The 24,560-nt window shown below is 38.3% G+C and overlaps 1 protein-coding gene across 1 annotated transcript in view; it reads left to right on the top strand.

Annotated features, from left to right (window-relative positions):
- The first annotated feature begins 2,387 nt into the window (after positions 1-2,387).
- Positions 2,388-24,560, top strand: part of fbxo41 (F-box protein 41) — a 45,445-nt gene continuing 23,272 nt past the window's right edge. The window contains exons 1-3 of the mRNA XM_057331398.1: positions 2,388-2,470; positions 9,759-10,722; positions 18,755-18,962. Coding sequence (XP_057187381.1) covers positions 10,004-10,722; positions 18,755-18,962 — 927 coding nt within the window. The 5' untranslated portion in view covers positions 2,388-2,470; positions 9,759-10,003. The remainder of the gene's footprint in view (positions 2,471-9,758; positions 10,723-18,754; positions 18,963-24,560) is intronic.

Genomic DNA, 24,560 nt, shown 5'->3' with positions numbered 1-24,560 from the left:
ACAATAACTTTCTTACCAGACCATTAAAACATGAGCTCTAGAGGACTTCCAGTCATAAATGAGCATGACTCATGGCTTGCTCCAAAGGGCAAAGCGGAAATACGGCAAATATTTCTTATAATAAGGGAGCATTAAATAACAAACGCATGTTTTCTCATTTTATCGGCTAGACAAAATTTCAAAGAGATAGTTTACTCAAAAATGAAAATGATGTTGTTCCCCCATGTCTTAACTTTCGCACGTGGGAAAACAAACGTTTTTTTTAGCACAATGTTGAGATATTTGTATGGCATTGTGATTTGAACATAGGGTGAATTGCCCTAAAGTGGGACATTTTTTGCATTTCAGATTTTGTAAAATATTGAGATGTGTAGCCAGAACATTACATACACAACTAATACCATTTTAAAATACCCAGGATGTGTCCTAATCAAATAAAAAAAGAAAATGCAGATAACACATTCATGAAAGAAATTATAGACATATTAGTGCTCTTAGTGCCAATCGTCTCAGAAAATGAGCAGTTTCCTAATGTGGGACAGTTGTTTTCCTAATGTGGAACACTGAAAAGTCTATGATAAAAGGCCAATCTCTACTTGATTTAATAGTAAAATGCTCTTTCGTATGGATGGATGAAACATGGAAAACTGAACATCATCCGACAAATAATACAATATGATGCATTTATTATAAAGACATTAAGCAACTATTATGATAGGCCTAAGTTGTTATGATAGAAATAAGTTGCACAGTAAATGCATAGTCAAAATTTCTTTACTGATCTCTTATTTTTTTCACTTTACTTAACAAACACATAGGCTATAACAACAACATGCATTGAATGGGGGGGTTGTTAACAACATTCTTCAACATTCATCTACTTTTGTGCAAAAGAAAGAAAGTAGTACAGGTTTGAAATGACAAGACAGTGAGTAAATAATGACAAAATTTACATTTTGGAGGTGAACTACTCCTTTAAACATCAGTAATAGCGTTCTAATATCGCAAAAAATATATAAAATATATAAACCCACAAACCATGCCCCACCACACATTTTTGACTGACTGAAGTACTGTCCCACATTAGGATAATCATACTGTCCCACTTTTTGAAACCACATGTCCTAAAGTGGGACAGTAGGAAATTTGATAAAAAAATTAATATAAAGTTTATACATAAAAGTTTATACTACATTTTGATGGACAAACATTTCATAAGAACATTAGACCAAAAAGTAGCAGGACTGATTAAAATTAATTTATACTCCTTAATATCAAGTTTGTCAAAACTCTATGGCCTGATTTCACAGACAAGGCTTAAGGCTAGTCTCAGACTAAAAGGAATGTGTGACCTGTCTTAACTGAATATAACTTGCCCAGAAACATCTTAAAATATATTAGTGCCATTGTTTCATCTCAAGATGCACACCAGTAATGTATTCTTCTAAGGCATTTTCATAAAAGCGACATAATTCAACTAAGGCATAGTCCTGGTTTAAGCTAAGCCGTGTCTGTGAAACCGGGCCTATGTCACTAACCTGTGGGCAGTCATCACACCACGTGCTTCTTGTTTGTTGATTGCTCCGCCCTCAACTACGACTGGACATCTGAGAGGTCGTGTGATTTTGATCACAAGACACCACAGCTTTGACTAACCAATAGTTTCACTGTCATTCATTTATTTAGGGGGAGCTACAAACATTACACCTTAAGTGTCCCACATTGGGCAGTGTCCCACTTTAGGGCAATTCACCCTACCTGTACTTTAATTTGCTTAGGTTGAATAGTTCAGTTGCGATCCAGATAAGTAGCCTGCAGGAATAATATTGATCCAGATAAGTAGACAGATTTTTGGGTCGGCTATTATGCGCATTTAAAATGTTACCACAAGGTGACGCTATTGTCCTAATGTCCTTCACAATCTGCACCTGTTTCAGGGTTCAGACAGGGCTGCTTTTCAATCTTTGCACTGCCCTTGTTAGACAACTACGTAACAACTCAAACGTTTAATTCTACATTAATTACCACCAAAAATTACAGCTGGTCAAACTAGATGCAATAAGTAGGCTACTCAAGATTGCATTGCATCAGGGTGTTCACTTCCCACTTAAATTGCACAAGATCACTAGGAGACTCTTTACTATAATATACGAGGAAACAATGAGAAATGCATTCACTTCACTAATCCGCAGCGTCTGTTATTATAAAACAACCTCATAATCAAAACAAAATCATATCTTTCCTGCAAAGTTCGTGCATGTCCTACTGAAAACAGAAACACATCCAAAGGCAGCACAAGTAAGGCATGTATTCCCTTCTTTGCGGTGAGCATCACACACACGCCCCTTTATTTCCCCGCTCTGTCTGCGCGTGTTCGCGCACGTCCTCTGCTGCAGAGAGCGTCGCTCGTGACGTCATCCTGCCGGATCGGCTGCTGGGCACGGGCGGAAAATGGGCACAGATCCGCGAGGTGAGAGGCACACTTTCTGACACATGTAACATGTTTTGGAGGATGACAGTCGGAACGGGACATCACAGGCATCGTTTTAGGGACGACACCGCATGGTTTTAGCAAATGTCGGTCGTGTAGGGGCTGTAGAAGACGGAGACCGGGGCACGCTTACGTTACGAAAAAATGGTGAAAATCTGTTGAACCGATGATGTTGCGCCGTCGGGCACGAATTTACAGCGAGGTAACATACCTCAAAATATATGCATACAAGCATATCGCCGATATGCTTGAGGTGCAGTAGACGTTGTTACATTTTCTCCGAATTAAATGTGGCATCTCTTCAGTTAATAAGAGGTAGAGCCGCATGCGGTATCATTCACACATCCTCGAACCCAGGAGAGAGAGAGCGAATTGAGCTCCATTTCTGATCATTTAGGTGTCTCCACCCTTACCGTGAACACCGTATTTTACGTGACATGTTTGCTTATGACTGAATCAGCTGTCAGTGACACGGAACGCACAGATCCCGGTTATTTAAAGAACGGTCTCCTGTAAAATGTTGGACTCGAAACGACAGCAATTTGGGCCATAATGTCCCTGGCTTGTTATCTTTTGGATGCTATAGACAGTAAACAGTGTGGGCAGCCTATAAAGTAATCAGCTGCACTAGTTTACTGTTTAACTTTAGTCAGGTTTGCAATAACATGAAGGGAAGACGTTATTTACCCATGTTTTGTACCTTAAAAATAACAATATTTTGAAAAATCATCCCCATTCCCCACAAAATATATTTAATAGGCTACTAGTTCAGTTTTGCTTGTATGTGATTTTAGTAATTCTAGTAAAGGGCAGGTTTGTATATTTTGTGATGTAATTGTGAATGTTTCATGCATTTCACAGTTTTTTCTCTCGTTTTGGAAATTGTCTAATTAATGAAGTTCAGCAATTTGGAAATGAACAATAAGGTCTGAGATACATCAGTGAAAATCCAGAGTGACTGAAGTTGTTTCCAGATGAATTTAAAGACCGGACAGTCCATAAAGATGGAATCAAGCAAAGTAATGTGATTAAGCAAATTGCCATGTGTCATTATGTGTGGTTTGTCTAGTTTAATTGACACTGTTGTTTCTATTGTTGTTGTTGTTGTTTATTTTGAGGCATTATTGCATTATTACAAGTTAAGCCGTCTATAATTTCATTATTGGTTATGATAAAATAATGTATCTTTACCAATGCAACCACATTTCTTTGCTTGACTTAATAATGGGACTTCATTAGAAATGACATTGGGTGATAGTCGTATTTACTGCTGTAGGCACTGGTTGCCCCATGTGTCTGAACTTTTATTGATCTCAAGTATGCTCAGGGCTGGTTTATTTCTGCCCTGTATGCAGTCACTTTTTCTGATTATGGCAGTGCATATTAAAACTGACCTTTTTTTAATAAGTCTATTTCTTATTGTGCCCCTGACCCTAAGTAATTAAAGCTGATGTGGTCCTCACAATTTACAACCTATGCCGTGAGTTCATTTGGGACTTTCATACAAAATGACTATCAGTGCTTTAAAAGTACACATTTGGTGTAACACACATTAAATCCACAGAAGCTGTGATTAGGTGCTTTGCTTAATATCATAAAAGTATAGTTGCTACAAAGTAAGATAGGACTTTATTTCTGTTCAGGCAGCTGATTAGCATACCAGTCATGACATTTTGGCACAGTGTCCCTGTGGTTATATTGCCTTTTGGTTTATCACTGGACAAAATCCAGCACTACCCAAAATGTGCTATAATATAGAAAATGATAAAAATCTTCAAAACATCAGCGACAGTGAAAGATGATTTTACAGTAATTCAACAGATTATAGGGCTAACTGTTAGCATTATGACTCTTGAGATTATAAATCCACCATGTGTATAATAGTATGCAAAGGTCTTTATTCAAATTCAGCACCCGGAATGAGCTTTTAGTGGGAAATCTCTCAAAGTGAAATTAATGTGTGGAGGGCGAGGTCCTTTGCACATTAAATGCACAAACGTTGTTTGTCTTCACCTGAAATTGCTTGAATTGTGTATAAACAAAGATTGATGTTACGGTTGCAGTAGAGTGGTAATAAAACCGATCTGGTTGGTGTAAAAATGATGGCAATATTGAAACTTTGTCACAGTTTTGCATACAGCTGCAGGCCTTTTGTGTTGAATAAGATGGAGAATAAACAGAGGCCAGAGAATACAGTGCTTATGTTTGTTAAAGGAGCAGTGTGTGGATTTTAGCGGCATCTAGTGGTGAGGTTGAGAATTGCAACCAATGGCTCACTCCACCTCTCCCTTTCGAAGCACTGACACAGGACAAACATGTCGGCACGTATTCTTTTCTTTGCCGAAGGAGATAACATATATACGAAACACACTCTGTAGAGCAATTTGTCCATATAGGGCTACTGTAGAATCAACGTGGTGAATTCCATGTAGATAGAAATAGCTCATTGATTCTCAGGTAATAAAAACATGACGCTTCCTTTTGTAAGGTCTTTATACACCTCTGAAGACATAGTTATGTATATGTTGCATTTTTGTCAATATATCCTCCCAAAAATTAGACACTGGACCTTAATTGTTTGTGTTAACACAATAGTAATGATATTTGGTCATTTCGTGTCAACTTTCAATATTCTACAGTTCTTCGGATTGAGTTGACATCCAATGGTCCATTATTGCATGTGTATTTTAAGCATGTACTGTAAACTGCAACAAACATACATTGTTTGTCAATGTTTGCTTAACCTGTATAGAGTTAAACATAATTGTGTAATCAATCGTCCTGCATCAGCTAGTGGTACAGGATGGGAAGTGTGAGAGAACCTTTAATGTTCTATCTGGATGTCTCCCCAGACTAGTAGCATGCCATGAGCTGTGGGTAATGAGGGATAATTGGCTCAGTGAAAATCCCACAGATCAATATGAGCCAGAAAAGTCTGTAGCCATTGGAGCTTCTACTTTTGAAAAAAGCCATCCAGACCTACTGTGTCCATCACAGTGTTTAGTGTTGCTGTGGCAGCTACAAGGTTTTTTTGCTTGATTCATAATAGCATTAGCATTGACCTTGTGATTCTTGATCTTTGCCAGCTGGTTCTATCAGGCTACACACTACAGATAAATTCAGATGTCATCACCTTTTGCCATGATAATTATGTTTAAACAAGAGTTGCCTCTGACTGCTCTGCTTCAGACCTCAAATACTGCAAAGAAAACAAGTTCTTAATTACTTTTAACAGTAATATTTGTTTTTAGGAAAAGTTCAACAATTATTTTTTATGTGATAACCTGGATTTTTATCACAGTTTTCATGCGTCTTGTCATGCTGCCAGTCTTTCACATTTGCTGTTGAATGACTTTGTCACTCCTGAGGTTTGATTTTGTTGAGAGATTCAACAGACACTGGACTGGAATGGCCACAATACATCTAGAAATGCTGATTAAATGAAAATTTGTCTCTTCAAGTCTCTTCATTTTTTCGCCACTGGATGTTTTTTTATGAATGGTGCCCCCCTCATCATCCACAACAATATTTAAGTCCCTTGACACATGCAATTTCTACTTAATAAAATATTCTAGAACTTGATTATTACAAGTTATGTGTTGTTGTTTTAGAAATAACAAAACGTTATGAAATATCTCAACCTTTAGATTATTTTAATGCTTATTTTGTTTATTTTTAATATTTTTTTCTTAAGGCCCCCTCGAAATGATGTCGAGGTCCCCTGGTTGAGAAACACTTATCTATGGGGGGCACCACAAATAGATTTGAGGTTTTTCCCACCTTTAAAATAACAATGTAACCTGTGTTTAGATTAGACAGGCTGATCATGTGAAGAAAGAGCAGATGCTGTTCTTGTAGAATGGTCAAATGTCTCAGAAACAAAATAAATGAATGCAATAATAGCGAATTATATATATTGACTGTTCCGTGTTTTAAAAAAGTTTGATTATAATTTTGAAATTGGATAAAATGACACAATTCAGCTCTTTCTGTTCCATGAATAAAATGTTAAGATGTCACCACAAAAATTATGTAATGCACGTATGTGGCAAGACATACAGACAGTGTTGCTCATCAGCATTTGATATAGTCATGCACATTGCATTAACACGTGTTTTTGAATGTTACTGAAGTTGACTTTTAGTAAAATGCTAACCTTATGTAACTAGGTTTCAGCGACTAGCAATGAGTTTTCAATGTGGCCGGGGCTTCGCATTCTTCTCTTGAGGTTGCTTCTATATGTCCTTGTCTATAAAAACGTAACCACTTATCTTGTTCTCAGTCGATTTCAACAATCCTCCTGCATTCTTTGACTTATCCGCCCCGTCCTTCTGTCCTTGTTGCCTCTCTATAGTGATTCATCATTGCTGGCTGGCTTGTTTGTATCTATGTCTCTCTGTGCTTCACATTCTGAGCTCGTATCCGTGGCAACTATAGACCTCCATCTTGGTAGACATGAACAGCTCTCTGCCCATCAAGGTCAAAGCCGATCTCGGGAATGTTGATCGTTATGTAGCATCATAGCAGGCCCTCGTTCATAACCTCTGAAAGCAGAGGATTATAACTCAATCTTAAATGCCTGCACGCTGTTCAAGATGGTTTTATTTATGTTTTTGCTCCTTAGCCTCTTAATGCTTGCAAAGAAGGCCCTAATCAAAAGCCTTTTTGTTATCCCATTACACATCTGAGACAAGAGAGTCTTCAAACCCCATTAGTAATGAAAAGGTTTTTTTTGTCTCGCTCAGCTTTGCATGAGGTTAGAGAGAGAGACAAACCCAGACGGACATTTATGGTACAAAGGCCAGGACACCTCAGTAATGATGTGCATTCTTGACAGAATGACATATGAAGATACAAAGGTTTCATAGATTGACGATTGTCTTAAAAAAGATGTGTGTTAAAAGATGATGTAATCATGATGTTGGTAAATAAGTAAGCAGCTCGAGGGCAAAAACTCAAATTGTGTGGAAAATGTCACTAAGGTACAGTAACTGGACGTGATTTGATGACCAGTGACAGCAAATGTGCTCTGGATATTGACAAGGTTGTTCAAGCGGGTTTTCAGATTTGTTTTCTTTCCCTCACTTTTATTTGCATTGAGAAAAAATTGTAGCGTTATACAGGGGTATGATGGTGGAACCTCATATGCAGCTTCTGTTGCTCGGTTGCTATTAGATCTCAATAGACTTGTTTTATCGTCATTTTTAACATGGTTTCTTTTCATTGAATGAGATGCTTAAGCAATTTTTTTGACTTGTCAAGACTATGTTGTCAAATCCGAGCACAGTTTGAAACATTAAACCACCTGAGATCACTGAGAAGCCGGAATTATGATGGACATTGTGTTTTTTCTTTTTGATTTTCACCACATTTATATGGCCTTTTAGCTTTAGCTGTGCAGTCCAGTAATGGTGAGTAGCCATCCATTAGCTAACTCAGTTTACTGACTTCTATCACTTGTATGTAAGTGATGTGGTTGATGCTTCATGCAGAAAGTTCTTACCAAAAACTGCCTAATCTGGTTTGCTGGTCTCTGCTGGTATTAGCAGATTTAGACCTGCCTAGATAGCCTCCCAACCTGCCCACACTGGTCTTTGACTGGTTTGCCTGGTTGGCCAGCTGGTTTCCCAGCCTGATTTGCTGTTTTGTGCCTTGACCATTCTAAACCCATCAATCTTGACCTGAATACACTTTTGTAGCATTTCTTTTTGCAATTTCATTTGATGATGGTATTAATGCATAAATTATACACTTCAGCTTTATGTTCACATGTTCTCATGGGGATGTGGGTTCAAGTCCGAACTGGGTCATGGCCCGATCCCACACCCCTTCTTTCCTTCCTACTTTCTTGTCTGCTGCCTCTTCACTGTCCTGTAAAATTAAGGCCAAAAATAAAATGTAACTTAGTCACAACATACAATAAACATAAATCACTAAACTAAAAAATATGTATTGTTACAACAATTTTATTTCACTTGCTTTATACTACAGTAAATAGGCTGTCATGGTTACTCAAACTATTTTCAGGGTTAAATGAACTGCGCATTTCCTACTACGACAGAGGATTCGCTTCAAGCTCTTAGATTCATTTTGGGAATTGCGCTCACGTAATCCCCAGATGAATGAATTAAGCCTGACTGGCTCGTTGACTGGTACCCGGGCTGAAATCCATTCCTGGAACATGTGTGCAGTTCAGGTTCTCATCATTTCAGCTGAATGCACGTTCTTATCTGCGGCATGCGCAGTACTGTGGGAATGAAAAGACGGGCAATTAGAACAGTATGCAGGACATGGAACATTAATGGGGATTAATTGCATCTTTATACTTGAGTTGATAAAGAGTATTAGGTATTAGGTGAATTATTGTTACATGTGAACCTGTATCAGTAATGTAAATAATTGGTTCCTTCTTTCTGTGTTGTTAAACCCCCGTTAAACTGATCCGTTGCCCAAAATTACAGGAAGTACTCACCTTGTATTGTGGCATATTGACAGATGCAGTATAGCTTGATGGAGGCACGCATGAAACATTTTATCTTCCATTAGAGCACATGAGTGCACCCTCAGCAAATTCTGCATTTGATACCGTTCTATGCACCCTTGAGGATGAGATCGGAGACGTTAGTTGACCTATTCTTGTTTTACCTCTCTCCTACTGCAAATTAGCTAGACATTCTTCTATACTACATTTTTACTATTTTAATGATCATTTGGATGGACTTCAAATGGGTTTTAACTTCAGAAGTCATGGGTCATTTTGCTATTTGATGTATGTTGACAGCAAGAGAGATTAGCATCCAGATGCTCGCCATACTTTGAAAAAGTCTTGGACGCTGTTCAGTTCGTCTGTGTATATAGCAGTCTCTTGGTTTCTAGGTCAAATCATTATTGTGCTTCAGAAATTTATGGTTGACTTTAGTTATAACTTATCCCTTTATTGGAACTTATCTAAAGACGTAATTCAGCTTTCTCTTTAGCAGACATGATGTCAATAAAATAAATTGTTTTTCATTTGTGCAGCTTTGTGGAAGAGGTGTTTATCTTTCACTTAACTGTTCAGCACATTGTAATAAACAAATATAACTGTGTACCTCCGGTGAGCTTATGTTAGCCTTTTATATTTGTCAGACTGCAAGCAAAGCGTGTCTGTGCACCCTCAGCTCATTGAGTTTGCTGTATATTTAGCCATCAAAGCAAAAATAAAACAAAGTTATTTCTATTTGTTAATTAAATTGTGTTGTTCTGTTTCATTTCCCTCTTTTTCTAGGACAAAAGGTTGGGAACCCAAGGAAGACAAATTAGGTGCAGCCGTAGGAGACCTAACGGTGGTCAAGACATCATTGAAGAACTAATTCAAGGAGAATGTTTCATCTCCTTCCTCAGCCGCTCGCAAACCCAGTGTTTCGAAGATGAGTGGTCCTCTGGGGTGCCTGGCCACTGTACCTGCCTGCCCTTGGCAGTACTGGGTGGCGTGAGCAGATTGCTCCATCCTGGCAGCCGCAGGAGCGTGGAATGGCCTCTTTGGACCTGCCGTACCGTTGTCCTCGCTGTGGGGAACACAAGCGCTTTCGAAGTCTGTCCTCCTTGCGTGCCCATTTGGAGTACAACCACACCTACGAGACCCTGTACGTGCTATCCAAGTCCAACAGCGTGTGCGATGCCGCTGCGCTGCTCCCCTTAGTGGCTGACAGAGCCCTCACCGCCGAATCTCATTTTCCATACCGTGAGCTTCCCTGCTCAGGCGAGGAGCTCGGTCTCGCCCCTTCCTCTACCGCTTGCTACCTGCCCAATGTGGAGTTTCCCCTGGGCGAGATTCTGGTGAAGACAGCCATGAGCTCTGGTGATGCCTTGACCTCCACAGGGAACAACGCTGTCGCGGTGGCCGCTAACGTGGCCGCCAGCGCGGTGGAGGCAGCTTACGAGGAGGGCCTGGCTCGGTTGAAAGCCCGGGCGTTTGAGAGGCTCGAGCTAGATGAGAGGTTGGAGAAGCTGTCGGAGGAGGTGGAGCAAAAGATCGCCACGCGCGTCGGCCGTCTGCAGGCGGAGCTGGAGAGGAAAAGCTCGGAGCTGGAGAAGGCCAAGATAGAGAGCGAGAGGCTCAGTCATGAAAAACAAGACCTAGAAGACAAGGCCACCGAGCTTTCGCGGCAGGTGGACGTGTCCGTGGAGATGCTTGCCAGTCTGAAGCAGGATCTGGTTAACAAGGAACAGGAGCTGTCACACAAACAACAGTAAGTTGTTTACATTGTAACATTAGAAAGCCAGTAATTCGATTGCCAAAACACAAACAGTCACAGTTATGTTGCAGTTTGCAGAAATTGAGAGAATAAGTGGAAATGTGCTGACAAACAGTCACACAAGTATTATTTACCATTTTGAACTCCACACAGCTCTTACAGTTAAAACGTCAACTTTCACATTAAAATGGCGATAATGTATTTTCCCAAAGGTTGTATGCACAAGAGATGGAAAACCCATCATTTTAATGAAAGGCCATCATAGCTGTGGTAGATCAAAATGTCTTAATCTTGTATAACAGGTCCAGAACATTTCTGAGCACCAGACTGGTTTTCTAACTGTGCCTATATATGGTCAAAGTCTGTGAAAACCAAGTTTTGTGCTCTCGTTGCTTTGTGTGCAAGATTAACTCTTGTGCACAGGTGGGCTGTTTAATAATATAAGATTTGTGCTCTTGTGGGCTGCAATGGTGCAAGTTTTTACTGATTCTGTCTAATCGGATGCAAATTTAACTCCACCCTATGGCCCATTTCCTCCAGTTGGCTGAGTGTTTCACTAGATCCCTCTGTTTTTACAAGTTTATTAAGACGAGTCCATTCCTGATGCACATATTCGAGTGGGTTTCGTGATGGGCAAGAGGTAGGCAAAAAGAGACAGTAAGCAATGCATCATACACTACTGTATATGGTACATAATGCAAATTCCCGTTTGTATAGTTATTTATTCATTCCTAACTGAGAAAAACAGGGAGAAATCCTTACTACACATTTTTGTCATGATGTTGAAAAAGATTTATGATAAATAATATGCTGGTAAATCAAGCACGTTAAATGATTTAAAGGTCCAATGTGTCATTTTTGCAGGATCTATTGACAGAAATGCAGTATAGTATACATAACTATGTCTTCAGAGGTCTTACATGTCTTACATATTGAACGTTATGTTTCTATTACCTTAGATTGAGCTATTTCTATCTACAGGGAATTCTCCATGTTGGTTGTACAGTAGCCCTAAACGGACAAACTGCCCGGAGCGCATTTCGTAAATACGTTATCTCCTCCGGCAAAGAATCGAAAACTTGATGACTTAGTCCTGTGTCAGCCACCGTAGGGCTTTGAAAGGGAAAGGGGAGGAGTGGAGTGAGGTTGCAATTCGCAAACTCACCACTAGATGCCACTAAATTTCATACACTGGACCTTTAAATGCTATGACAATCTGAGATTAAATAAAATGGTACCAAATCTTGACAATAAAAGCTTTTAAATGATAATGGTTGTCAGGGTAAACTAGTAATGAATATGAAAGAAGTAAAACTGCACCACTGAATGACATCCTGCTATTGTTAACAGGTTAAATCCCTGCTCTAAGTGTTCACTATCAATCTCCCATTCAGATAAAATATTAAATTACTGATCAATATACTGAACAAAGAAGTGGAAAAAAAAGGGGCAATTCAGCCAGTGGAGTGGTCTGAGTTTAGAGGGTCATATGGAGTGGGATATACTCAGCAGGGCTTCATCTGAAATATAGACCTGTGATTGATTTGCAGCTGCTTGTGGATTAAAGCGTTCTTGAGAATCCTGTCACGCACTGCTGGCAGGTAGAGAGAAAGAGGCCTCGTTTCTTTCCTCTTTCACGGTCTCGGTTTTATCGTCTTTTCCCCCCTCACTGTCACTCTGATGATTTTCGCACCTCATACTGATCTCTGATCTGATCTGCTTCTGCATTGTGGGCAGGGTTTTAGATTAGTTGCTTTTTACCTTCTTGGTGATTTGAATGTAATTTTATATGCAATATCACGTATTAACTTTTGAATTGACTTTAAAATTCAACATAGATTTGTGTACTGTTTGCTGTTTATCATAATCAAGCTGCATGATTATTGTAAGCAAAAAGTGCCAGATGTCATGTTGTTACTGTTTTCCGTAGGAAGCAAAAATACATGCATTACACTCCTGATTCTTGCTAAAGCAATTTTTTCACACTTTAAGATACTATTATTCTTATACTCATTGGATGCTCATTTGTGTTACAATGTCCTATTCAGCTGTTTTGTATTTGAATATTCATAGAGTGAGTGTCCATTGCCTGCATTATTATGCAAATGTGAGGTTTGTGGATTGTAATTCAGTGTTTTGCAATCAGAGTACGTTTATTTAGCCTTCATAATCTCCACCTTGAACACTGTGTTTGTGTCTGTCTTGTATTTTGTTCATAATAGGGCTCACATATGCCTTCTCTTTGTTTTTTTTTTGTTCTTTTTCTGTCCTGAGAGCTTTGAATGATCACCATAGCCACTACAGGGATCAACAATAACGATTTTCGTTGTTTTGCAGTTTCATTTTCCCAGCACAAAAAATATATTTGAGGATAATTTGATGTATAATAATAATAATAATGTAAAATTGTCATAGACATTTCTTATGTAATTGTTAAAACTTTCAGCTGTATGTGTTTTACCATACTCCAAAAGCCCTTTTACACCCCTCTCATATCTTCTCTATTTTATTTCTTGTATCTAATTATCATTCATACTCTGGGGACCATGTGTTATTTACAGCATTACATAACCTTTTCCTTTAGTGAGCTGCTGGTTATCTTTCTGCTACTATTTTTATGTGCACTTGAAATAATTGTCACCGTGATGAATATGAATGTTACATGTTCATGTCAGAGGTATGGGTTGTATTTCCACTCGTCTTAGACCTATGATGCTTTGTATCTGTTGTCTAAAATGAAGCCTTTGGGTTCAAATACACAGTATATCATTATATCTGATAATTAAATATATATAATTAAACTAATACAAACTATACAGTATATATATATATATATATATATATATAGTTTTCGCCCTTTACTGTGTTGCAAATACCTTTTTAAGTTCTCATATCATTTTAAGAAATGTGTATGCAATTTAAATTCAGTTTGTGAATGCTTCTTATGCATGCAACACCCACAAGGATTTTTTATTTTAGCTTGAAAATCATGAATATCTGTAAATACTGCAGGCTTCAGATCACATGGAGGCACGGTATACAAGATATTGCATACTGTCTAATATTGTTTTTATGTAGCATGCAGGATTCAGAAAAACCCATATTCATATTCAACCATCTCATCACAATTTCTGTCTCATGCCAAGAATATCCCAGAATAGTCGTCTCTCATCCAGGTTGAATGGAATATTGTCCTTCAAACTGAATGAAATGGCTTTTAAAATCACTGTAAAACCCATCGTGTACTGTTAGTTGTAGCTGTAAAGCAATAAAAAAGCTTTTTTGTTTAAAGACAAATCTGACAGCCATCGAGTAGTTGTTTCCATGGCAACCAGTCCAGAAATTATTCTGTAGTCAGTAACAGATCAAGGTTTCTCTAAGCAGTGCTAAGCTGAAGTCTGTGAATACAGTACATCATATCTAATGCAGATGTAATCTGTTGCTGTCAGATAAGTGCCATGTGAATGTAACCAAGCACAGAGGTTATCATTATCGCACACTTTTTCAGGAAATCTCCCTGAACAGTGCAGTAGTTGTGATGGTCTGGGTTTTATGTTATGATTGCTGTTCTTGGCTATAGAGTTTGTGCATGTGTTTATTTGCAATAAGAAGCTATATAAGAAAAACTGGTCTTACAGTTTCAGCCATACCAGTGGTCTTGCAATCGACCATGCAGGCCAAAAAATCTCACAGCATGCTTTGCGTGTACCACTGGAATTTAGATGTCAGCTTTCTGAGCAGGTGGTTTTATTTGTAATTATGTTCCCCTGTGAAGATGCTTCAGTCAGCTCCAAAACTTTCTGTTTTGATGAGGGCAGACAGCAGGAGATGCACTAAAATATATGTTCAATTTCAGTTTTCAATTGCTTTTGTAGGTCTGTTTTCATAGACAGTATCTATTGGATCTATTTTCATAAACAGGATATTGCCTAGGACTTAGTTAGCAGATTTGGCCGATATGATTTTTTTATTATATTTATTTATTTGAATTAATTTAATATTATTTATTTAAATTTTTAACTTAAGTATTAAAGAGCAGGTTTCAAGGTTTTTGTAAGTGTCCTAATGTTGTATTAGAGTCCCCAACAACATGTTCAAATGCATCAAAGGTAAAAAAAACTGTGCTATTTTCTTAAAATAAGCATTTAGTATCTATCCATTTCTCAAAGATCCCTAAACGATTCCTCCGAAGCTGTTCAAATTTTCCGCTTCTCTAAGCTCCTCCCTACCGCGAGTCCAGTGTGCTCCGATTGGCCAACTGGCCCAATCAGTTGTGATTGGTCTCTTCATACACTGCGTGTCAGAAACGAAACGCCCATTACCACAGTTCTTATCTCGGGAAGGTTTTTGTAAACAAAGACGCTGTGTGTAAAAATGGCATCAGTATTACCATATCACAAGTTTTTATCTTCATAAACTTATCTTCATAAACCATTCAGACTATTGTTTTCTGTTGAACTTTTTTCGTCATAGCTGTGGGAGAACAACAACGGCTCTATCCAAAAGTTGATCATTACTTTGATTATACAGAGAGGAGTAACTGAGCAAGTTAGCGAGAGCCTCCAAAGATAATGCACACACCTTTACATAATAAAATGATATAGTGCTGTAGTCCGTTTTTAAAATAATGACAAGCAAACCGTTTTGTTTGAAGGGGATCGTGACCATAGCTAAACTTTGCACACTTGACAAAACCATAATGTGAGACACGTTAGCATAGTGCTACCGTGACGAAACGATAAAGGGATACAGTTTGTACAATACTACGACATGTAGAACGACAACAGTCTACAATAACTGCCACATTATTAGGTAAGAGTTGGATTATTAAAACTGTAATACTGTTAACTTATACGTTGTTTACCTGGAAACCTACAGCTGTACTAAATATACAACACGGATTAGCACAATTACTTTAACGTATATTGTAAGCACTCAATTTAACATGTACACATAACGTATTTATCATACTTACAGCTTGTGGTTCTGAGACGCTTGTTAGTCCAAATAAAGTTGGTATTGACTTATCTTTAAGGGTCTAGCGGCTGGCAAATCCCGCGTTGAACTCGCCAAAATTTGAGAAGCAGTTGTCGGTAAAATGACGAGCACATTACACAAGGTTGGAATAGTACTGCAGTGGTATTGTGGGGGAAAAAAATGTAACCACTGATCTTTCACATCGTCATCTTTTGGCAGCGAAAACAAAGTACATTTGCGTTCACAGCACAAAACACAGCGTCCCCTCGACATGTTGTATACGCAACACTACCTGAAGTGCTAGTGGGCAGGTCAGAGTGTTCCTGTTTCGCGGGGAAGGCGGGGATTGTGCTGATGCCTTACACTGTGATGTATCGATGTTACACTCAAAAGATTCGAAAGCCTAACGATTTGTTTGGGCGGTTCGGAGTCGACTCCTTACTTTGGAAGCCAATATCTTAATTTATCATGGACTTTTTGGAATAACAACTTTGCAGATCGTCAAAATTGAAGGAAAGCTAGGCTACGTTACACACTGAAATGCCGGTAATTTTATGAGATTCATGAAACCTGCTCTTTAATATTTCTTGTCAGAAATCTTCTGTACTGTACATGTTAATCTGCTATTATAGTATTACAAACATATACAGTATCAACATTATTTTGGTCCCCTCTCAATATATTAGTATATCAGTCATTAAAACCAAAAAAAGAATAAAGACAGTGTTGTATTGAGTTCATGTGTTTTAAAGAACACAGCTATAGGCATTTACTTGATTTTAATGAAGCTCAGTGTCTATAGAGAAAAAGAAATTGATAAAACTAAAATAGTTTGACCCTGGAACAGAGGCTTTTACAAAACTCATTTTACACTATCAGAGAAAAGAAATTTTGTGGCAAAACTAGCACAACTGCTCTGTTCATTTAGCTCAGCAGGCTTCTTCTTTCCTTATTCGGCCTCTTACATACCATCTGTCACAAAACAAGGAATAGGACAGATTTTAGAGTTTAGTTTAGAATCTAACATAACAGGATGTTAATATCAAGGAAGTCATCTGTTTTTGCCTGAAGTAGATTGCAAACACCAACAGCTACTTAAAAGCTCCATGAAATTGTGTGATGAATGCAGTTTTCTTTACTGTCTTTACTTTTCATTTTAAAACAGGAAGTTGTGGCCAGAAATATTGATGGGTCATGATGAGCTTCTTTTTATTGCTAGTCTGTTGTGGGCAATATCAGGGGGCAGTTCTCCGTTGTTGTTCGTTTTTTTTTGACAGATAATTTTGCATACACCCCTGCATTTAAAATAAGTCTTAAGCATCCCAGAGAAAAAGACAGTACATTTACTGTAAAAGCAAATATATGTTTTTCTTTACTTTCAATATTCAGAGTAGACTTGCGTACAGTACTTGTACACATGTGTACCAAAAACCACTAAATCTGTTTTCATGGAGTCTGTTAATACAACACATGTTAATTATGGTGTTGCTCTCCCTAGAGCAGCAAAGCAAATTAAAGCCAAATACAGACTTGAAACAAATGACCAAAGAAATTAGGTGCCGGCCCTTTAATTACTGAAAAGACACTAATACAGTGAGATTGATAGATACAGTGAAGGTACATGTATGTGTGACACAGAGTAAACACACACTGGCCTGCCTTTCCCCAACATAGCCCTGCAATTAGTCTGATTTATACTCTTTTCATTATTTTGTCAGTTGTTAGTAAATAGAGTAAATAGAAAAGTATTTTTGTTTGTTTACATAGACTATAGTGTCCATTAAAGAAATTAAATGCTGAGGAGCTGCAGTTTGATTTGATTTCTTTTTCTTTATAGTACTCATTTATTACATGCATGCTTTGTTGTCTTTTTATGTAGCTCTTTAAATGAAAAAGAATGATTATTCTTCATTCATATAAGCATTAAATTGGTCACAATTAATTGTTACGCCAGAGAAACGTAGCAGGAGTAATACTTATGTGATGAATTCCATATCTCCATATCTTTGAATTACAAGAAAACCGCAGCACAGACTGCAGTCTGACATGATAATTTAATACCGTCTGATTTGTATCACTGTTATTTATCATTTGAGATTACACAATTACATAAATGTGATTAAGATTACATTTAATTTTACATTTACTCGCACCCGTTTCCCTGCTTTCAATTCTCGTAAATAATTAAAACATCCAGCCCGTGTACAAACTGCAGCCTATGTAGTTTTCAGGAGACAGACACGAAGTAGCCAGGAAAAGCTGAGGTGATGATGTCCACAGTGTTTATGTTTACAGAGACATTTCCTACACAAAGATAACACTCGCTGTGCTTTCATCGGCTGTCCAGATGCTCCGGGGATTTGCAGAATGCTGGATGAGATAAACAAACATGAGAAAAGGGACAAATGGGAGGCGGAAGGGGTTGAGTGTAAAGGTTTGTGCACATACAGTCCGAAATTTTCATATGCGTTTTTTCATATTCTGCGCTCGTTTGTATGGTGTCTCTGAATTGCCATAACACCTCTCAAAGTGCTTGCTACGGATGCGAAAAACGCAGAAAATCGAACCCAGTCCGAATTTTTTATGACGGACATATCGGAGGCAGTGTGTAAATGTGATTGACACAATGTGAGGTCGTATTTATTTTTTAACGTGCGAAAATTTCGGATGCAAATGCAATTACCTTTACAGTAAATGCCCTTTTCTGATTTGATGAGGTGTGACAGGTTTCACAGTAGCATGTGTTTCTTTTTTTCAGGAAATCCCTCATTTGTTATTCGGTAATGTACAGGAAACACTGGCAAATGGTTGCTGACAAACACCACTTGCTATTGGTGTACAATATGCTTTACATTGTTAATAAACCAACTTTGACAACTTTAGTTTAGTGCCTTTTGGCATAGTTATTATTCCAGAGCAACGTTTTGGTCAAAAAATGAAAACCCGTTTCACATTCAGGTCATGCTTAATTTTCTGACTAACTTACGCGTTATCTCTTACCTAACATCGTTGAATTTCTGCCTTACGTGTTCATTTTCTTTTCACTCAGAGAGGTGTCCCAAATTGACCAGTTCCTGCAGGAAACAGCTGTGCGTGAAGCCAGTGCCAAAGTGCGTCTTCAGCAGTTCATCGAGGAGCTGTTGGACCGGGCCGACCGCGCTGAGAAACAGCTCCAGATCATCAGCAGCTGTACTACCACTCCTAACGGCAGCCTGGGACACTGCAGCCTGCAGGGATCCAAACCTAATGGACGCCAGGTACAGTCACAAAGAGAATAACCTAGATTCAATTTCAAAGTGAGAGTTAAAGTATAGCTAACTGAATAGCACAGAGCGAACACAATGTATTTTGTTGTGTTTTTGATGAAGTATTGAATGAAGCTCTGTTGCTACCGCCTCTCAAAATAAGGAAAAACTGTCCAGCTCCAATAAAAGCACTTTAAGAATTAAAGGTGTCATATGCCGCGAATACGTGTTTTTCTGTGTCTTTGATGTAGGGCTGCACAATAATTTATCGCAATACCACTAAATCCTATTGTTATCGAGCTGGCTGCGATATGCAATGTGTCGATATTTTTTTAATGCGTAGCTTGTCCGTGAAGCACGGCTCTGGGATCAGTAGGAAATGCTGCTCAATCTAAAAGCAGTGCGAGTTTGAGTCGCATATAATGTGCATTTGAAAAAGCAACAACCGTCAAACATGATCATTATAAATATACTTTATTATCATAAAAATACCTGATGAGGCTTGAGTAACAGTGATAAAAAGATGTCCATAGGCATTTCCTAGATTCTAGAACTAGGAAACTTCACTCAAAAGCTGTGCATAAATCACGTGATATTTATCGTCGGTTTATCGTGACAGCCCTACTTTGGTGTGTTACTAGTTGCCCATGCATGTATTAGACATGTAAAATTGCAAAAATTAAAGTGTCGGAACAAAAGATGCATTCAATCTAAAAGCGAATGCTCACACAGACCTGCCTGAAATGCCTCGTGTAATCACACCCCCACAAATCTACGTCAATTCGTGGTATGATTTGACTAAGACCGCCCAAATACACAAGTTAGGTGGGCGGTTCCTGTCAGTACAATTGCTTTGGGACCTGATGCTCCAAATATGGTGAGAGGTGTTACATTTCCGTCACACGCTTGCAGTATTCGACCAATCACTACGCACTGGTTAACTGGCCAATCATAGCACACCTCGCTTTTTAGAGCGATGAGCTTTGTTAAAAATCTGTGTGGTTCAGAGAGGCGGGGCAAAGAGGAGATACAAACATGCACGGTATGTGGAAGATACAGCGTTTTGAACCTTAAATCACATTGCATTACATCTAAAGCAAACGATAATATTCGTTTTAATCGTGTCATATCACCCCTTTAAACTTCCTATATTTAAAGAGTCCATTGCAATTCTAGTTTGTTTATCCGTTTTTAATGTACAGTAATACTGCTACTCCAATAAGTAGAAACTGACAAATACTTGTTCTACTGAGTTGCCTCCCATGTATGGTCTTTCCTGTAAACAGAAAGAAAGTGCCTTAAAGGAACAGTTCACCCAAAAATGAAAATACTGTCATCATTGACTCATCCTCAAGGTGTTCCAAATCTGTATAATTTCTTTGTTCTGTTGAGAACAAAAGAAGATATTTTGAAGAATGTACACTATCACACAAGTCTTATTTTCTCAGTACAAGAGACTGTTAAAATATGACCAGTTACTCAGCAGACTCATAACTGAGTGTAAACAGTGGAGTCATACGAAGTGCACAGAGATCGCCAACGACCTATTTGGCTTTTATTATGTAGGAAAATTCAATTTAGGACTTTTTTGCATGGTCAGAAGCAGCCACACTGACTCCACTGTTGCTGAGAAGTGAGTAACATTTTTTTAAAGTTTCTAAATATATCAATTGTGTGTGTGTGTTGGGGGTGTTCAAACTAGATGTCTTCTCACTGCAGATGACACATTCAGACAACCTACCCTATGACATCAATGGGGACCCCCTTGGTTTCCATGGCGACAGCAATTTACGTTCGTCAGTTACTCATAGTTTATTACACACAGCTTGTGTTTCAAAATGCCAGCCACAGCCTTTCTGTCTCCTGTTATCGGGGACGTCAGAACAGGGGCATCGTTTTTGAGGGGGCAGGCTCTGAATCTTTTGGCCTAAATTAGAGGCGCATGTAAGCGCTGGACAGTGGCGGCTGGTCAATAGGGGGTGCAGGGGCACCACCCCACCAAATTATCCAGAGAAGAAGACTGTTAAACAGGAGTTCAACATATATTAGAAATTGCTAAATAATTTTGAAATAAACAGATTTATTCACACTATATTCGCCTGATAGTTTTGTTCGCATTCATTAAAAGTATTATTTAAAATTGTATTTGGTTAATTTCTTTGACAATGCATATATATTCTACGTGCGGGCGCCGGAGAAATGAGGTACAAACTTTTGGCAGGCAGGTGACCTGAGGCTGCTCTCTAATTGGCTCGCGTCAGAACGTCGCCAGGGCACAGCTCTGTTCGCCCCAGACCCTCCTACTTTTACACGTGTGCTTATCTCACATATGCGGTAGAGAGAGAAGCACAAGACACAGTCTGTGTCTCCAAGTGGTTTACAAAGCGTCATATTTTCCTTCACAATCGCCGTTAAAACACAGCAAACTTGAAGCGTGACTGCAGGCGAGTCACCCCGAAACTCATTACAAAGGCAGCACAAACGTTTTTAAATGCCAATGTTAATTTATCCGCTAACGTGAGCTGCTGCATAACGTGATATGCAACATAAAGTAAGACAAAAGAAACCAGCGCTGTTCCGATCAGAGAAGCGATGAAGTGAGTCGTACTGTAGATTAAAAGATCGAATGACATGCTAAAAAACAAGTATGTGATCTGCATGATTGAAGAAATGTAATAGAGTTTATGTAATATGTCTATTTGAAAGATATTTCTCATTCATTACAGTCTCAAGCAAAGACAGCGCAGCTTCAAAGAGACAAGAGCCAATAGCGCTTGAGCGTGAGCTCTGTCAGAGCATTTCATTGGTTGAATGTACTAAATGAACACGCCCTTCACTGAACGAACGAGTCAATTGAGTCAAAATGAGACTGAATGAACTGCTACATGTCGTTCATGGTCTAATATTCTCTGTGTTACAACAATGCATATCCAGTAGTTACTCAACTTTTCTGAAAAATAAAGGTAATGACCTGGTTTAATTTACTTCCAAGGTAAAGTAAATTACGTCAAAACAGTTAAATCTTTGTATGGAACATTAATTACACCAATTAAATGAGTTAATCAAATAAAAAAACACAAATAAATGACGAGACACCAGATAGACTGTTTTTATTCTTTTAGGCGGCTGCATATATGAAAAAAACACCTAACCCCAAAAAAATTCCAACAAAAGGTTTCTCAGCTGTTTTTTGTAGTATTAGGTGTCCTTAATAACATACTAAAAGTTTACCAAAGTTTGACCACTAGAAATGTATAATTTTTCAAGATGGCGTCCAAGATGGGCAGGAAGCCCTTAAAATATCCTAACTCCTTCATTATTTGACCTAGCCAAGTAATCTTGATGTCTAACCCTATGTTGTCTGTGTCTATGAATCCATTGGACTTGTCTACATTGCACTGACATGATTACAAACTTATGGAATACATGATTTTGTGAGATTACTGTAAAGTTTTATCTTGGTTTGGGGTGAACCAGAGATGTAAACGATTTAGCCTGTGTCATGTAACTCCTACTCAGTACATGTTTTTGGACACATCTTTGCTTAAACACAGACTTGACATTCAATGTAAAAGTTATTGCACCCAAAAGTAACTTAAATTGGAGTTGTATAACTTTGATCATAAACAACTCTGAACTAGCCCGGACAGAGGCCTGTGTATGAACCCTCTAAAATGGTCACTCATTTAAATTTGAATAAGGTAATACATATGTAATGCATGATCTATATATGTTGTTAGTATAAAGGTGGCATTATACTAAACCCAACAAAACTAAATTCACAATTTTCAGCAATTCAGAAGATGGTGGAAGAGAATACTGACATTTGATATCGCTTGCCTCATTGAAATGTTGTTGGCAGCACAGTGTATACCATTTTGCTCAAACAAAATTCATCCTTGACTACTTAAACCTCCCACCCCCCCACCCAGATTTCTAACACATGAAAAAGGCCAACAATGTAAGTGTGTTAAGAGAGGATGACACTGTTGAATTAGCTTGAGGAAAAAGTACACTCCAAATGCAATTTTGACCATGAGTCATGTTGTTGTAAACCAACTTGCCCTATTTGCTGTGAAAACGTAAGAGATGGCTCTGATGTGGTTGAGGTTCATCAGAAGGGAGCTGATGGAATAAACAATGCAAGTGTACAAAGAGGCGATGACGTACACAACCAGGTGATTGAGACATCTGTCCACCAGCAAATGTCCACGAAAAGCTCTTTGCACTGACTTTCCAGTAATCATGTGCTGGACGGCATTTGATCCATAGACAACTTCCATAATGTTCCTGAGTCCTGTTCCTTCCATCAATGTGCCTATTGCACCAAGTAGGTTCATAAAAGTATGAAAACCTCCAAGCATTAAGACTATGCTTTTAAGGGGACTACTCTGTGGTGCATCCATGATCATATCTGCTGCTTTCCAGTACAGTGGCTGATCAAACGTAATAACGGGTGGAGCATTGTGTTTGATAGCCAGGTCACAAACAAAATCCAAGGTGGACAAAATACACGTTTTGTCTCCAGAGTACAGGTCAATCATTGGAAAGCAGCAGAGATGATCATGGATGCACCACAGAGTAGTCCCCTTAAAAGCATAGTCTTAATGCTTGGAGGTTTTCATACTTTTATGAACCTACTTGGTGCAATAGGCACAATGATGGAAGGCATCATTAGGCACCATTTGCTGGTGGACAGATGCACAACTGCCTGCCGAACACAACGGTGCAGTTGCAGGGCATATGGACTATCATGCATGCCTGCTTGTGGACCATGTCAAGTTGGGAATTGTGAGAATCACTATAATCAACCTCTATGGGAGGAAGAGTGTGACGACTAATGGTAAATCTAGTGAAGGTCACAGTTCAAAAACGTATATAAAAATAAACCAGAATAAGAGGAAACAACTGAAGAAAATAGAAAAAGTTATGTATAAATAAGAATAGTATTAAAAAATATATAAAAAACAAAAGGCAAAAAAAGCATTATAAAAATATATGATATATGAATATATGAAAAATATATGAAAAAAATAAAACACAAAAATATAAAAGGGGTTAGCGGAACTGAGCCTTCACGTGGCAGCCCTGTTTTGACAAATTTTACAGTACCACACAGTTCTAATGAATTTATTCTTTATTGGAATCAAAAGATATGAGAAAGGAGAAATATGCAATTACTTAAGGGAAATTGTACTTATTTTTCGCATAAATATGCTTGTAACCAATTGCTTTAATATATAGTTGTACTTGTAATCACTTATCTATCATGCAAATATGCCAATTAGATTACATGGCCGAAACATGTATCAGGCACCAGTATTCCTGGTCTAGGAGGAATACAAAGGAGTAATGGTCATTTTAAGGACCTGACGGCCACCATTTTGAAAATGGGGCCTTTCTTGGAGTCAAACTTTGGTAAACTTTTAGTATGTTTTTAAGTACATCTGATACTACTGTAAACCACTGAGAAACCTTTTCTTAGAATTTTTTTGGGGTCAAGTCATATTTGCAGCTGACTATTTACTGAACTAAAGTTAACTGAAAAGGTACTCTCCTATTTTGTTACCGAAGAGATGGATGGCCAACCAAAACACTAAACAGGGTTAC

Source organism: Triplophysa rosa, linkage group LG4 (genome assembly GCF_024868665.1).
Source record: "Triplophysa rosa linkage group LG4, Trosa_1v2, whole genome shotgun sequence".
Classification (NCBI taxonomy): Eukaryota; Metazoa; Chordata; class Actinopteri; order Cypriniformes; family Nemacheilidae; genus Triplophysa; species Triplophysa rosa.
Note: the sequence above shows the minus strand (reverse complement) of the source record. Positions and strands in the feature narration are given on the sequence as shown.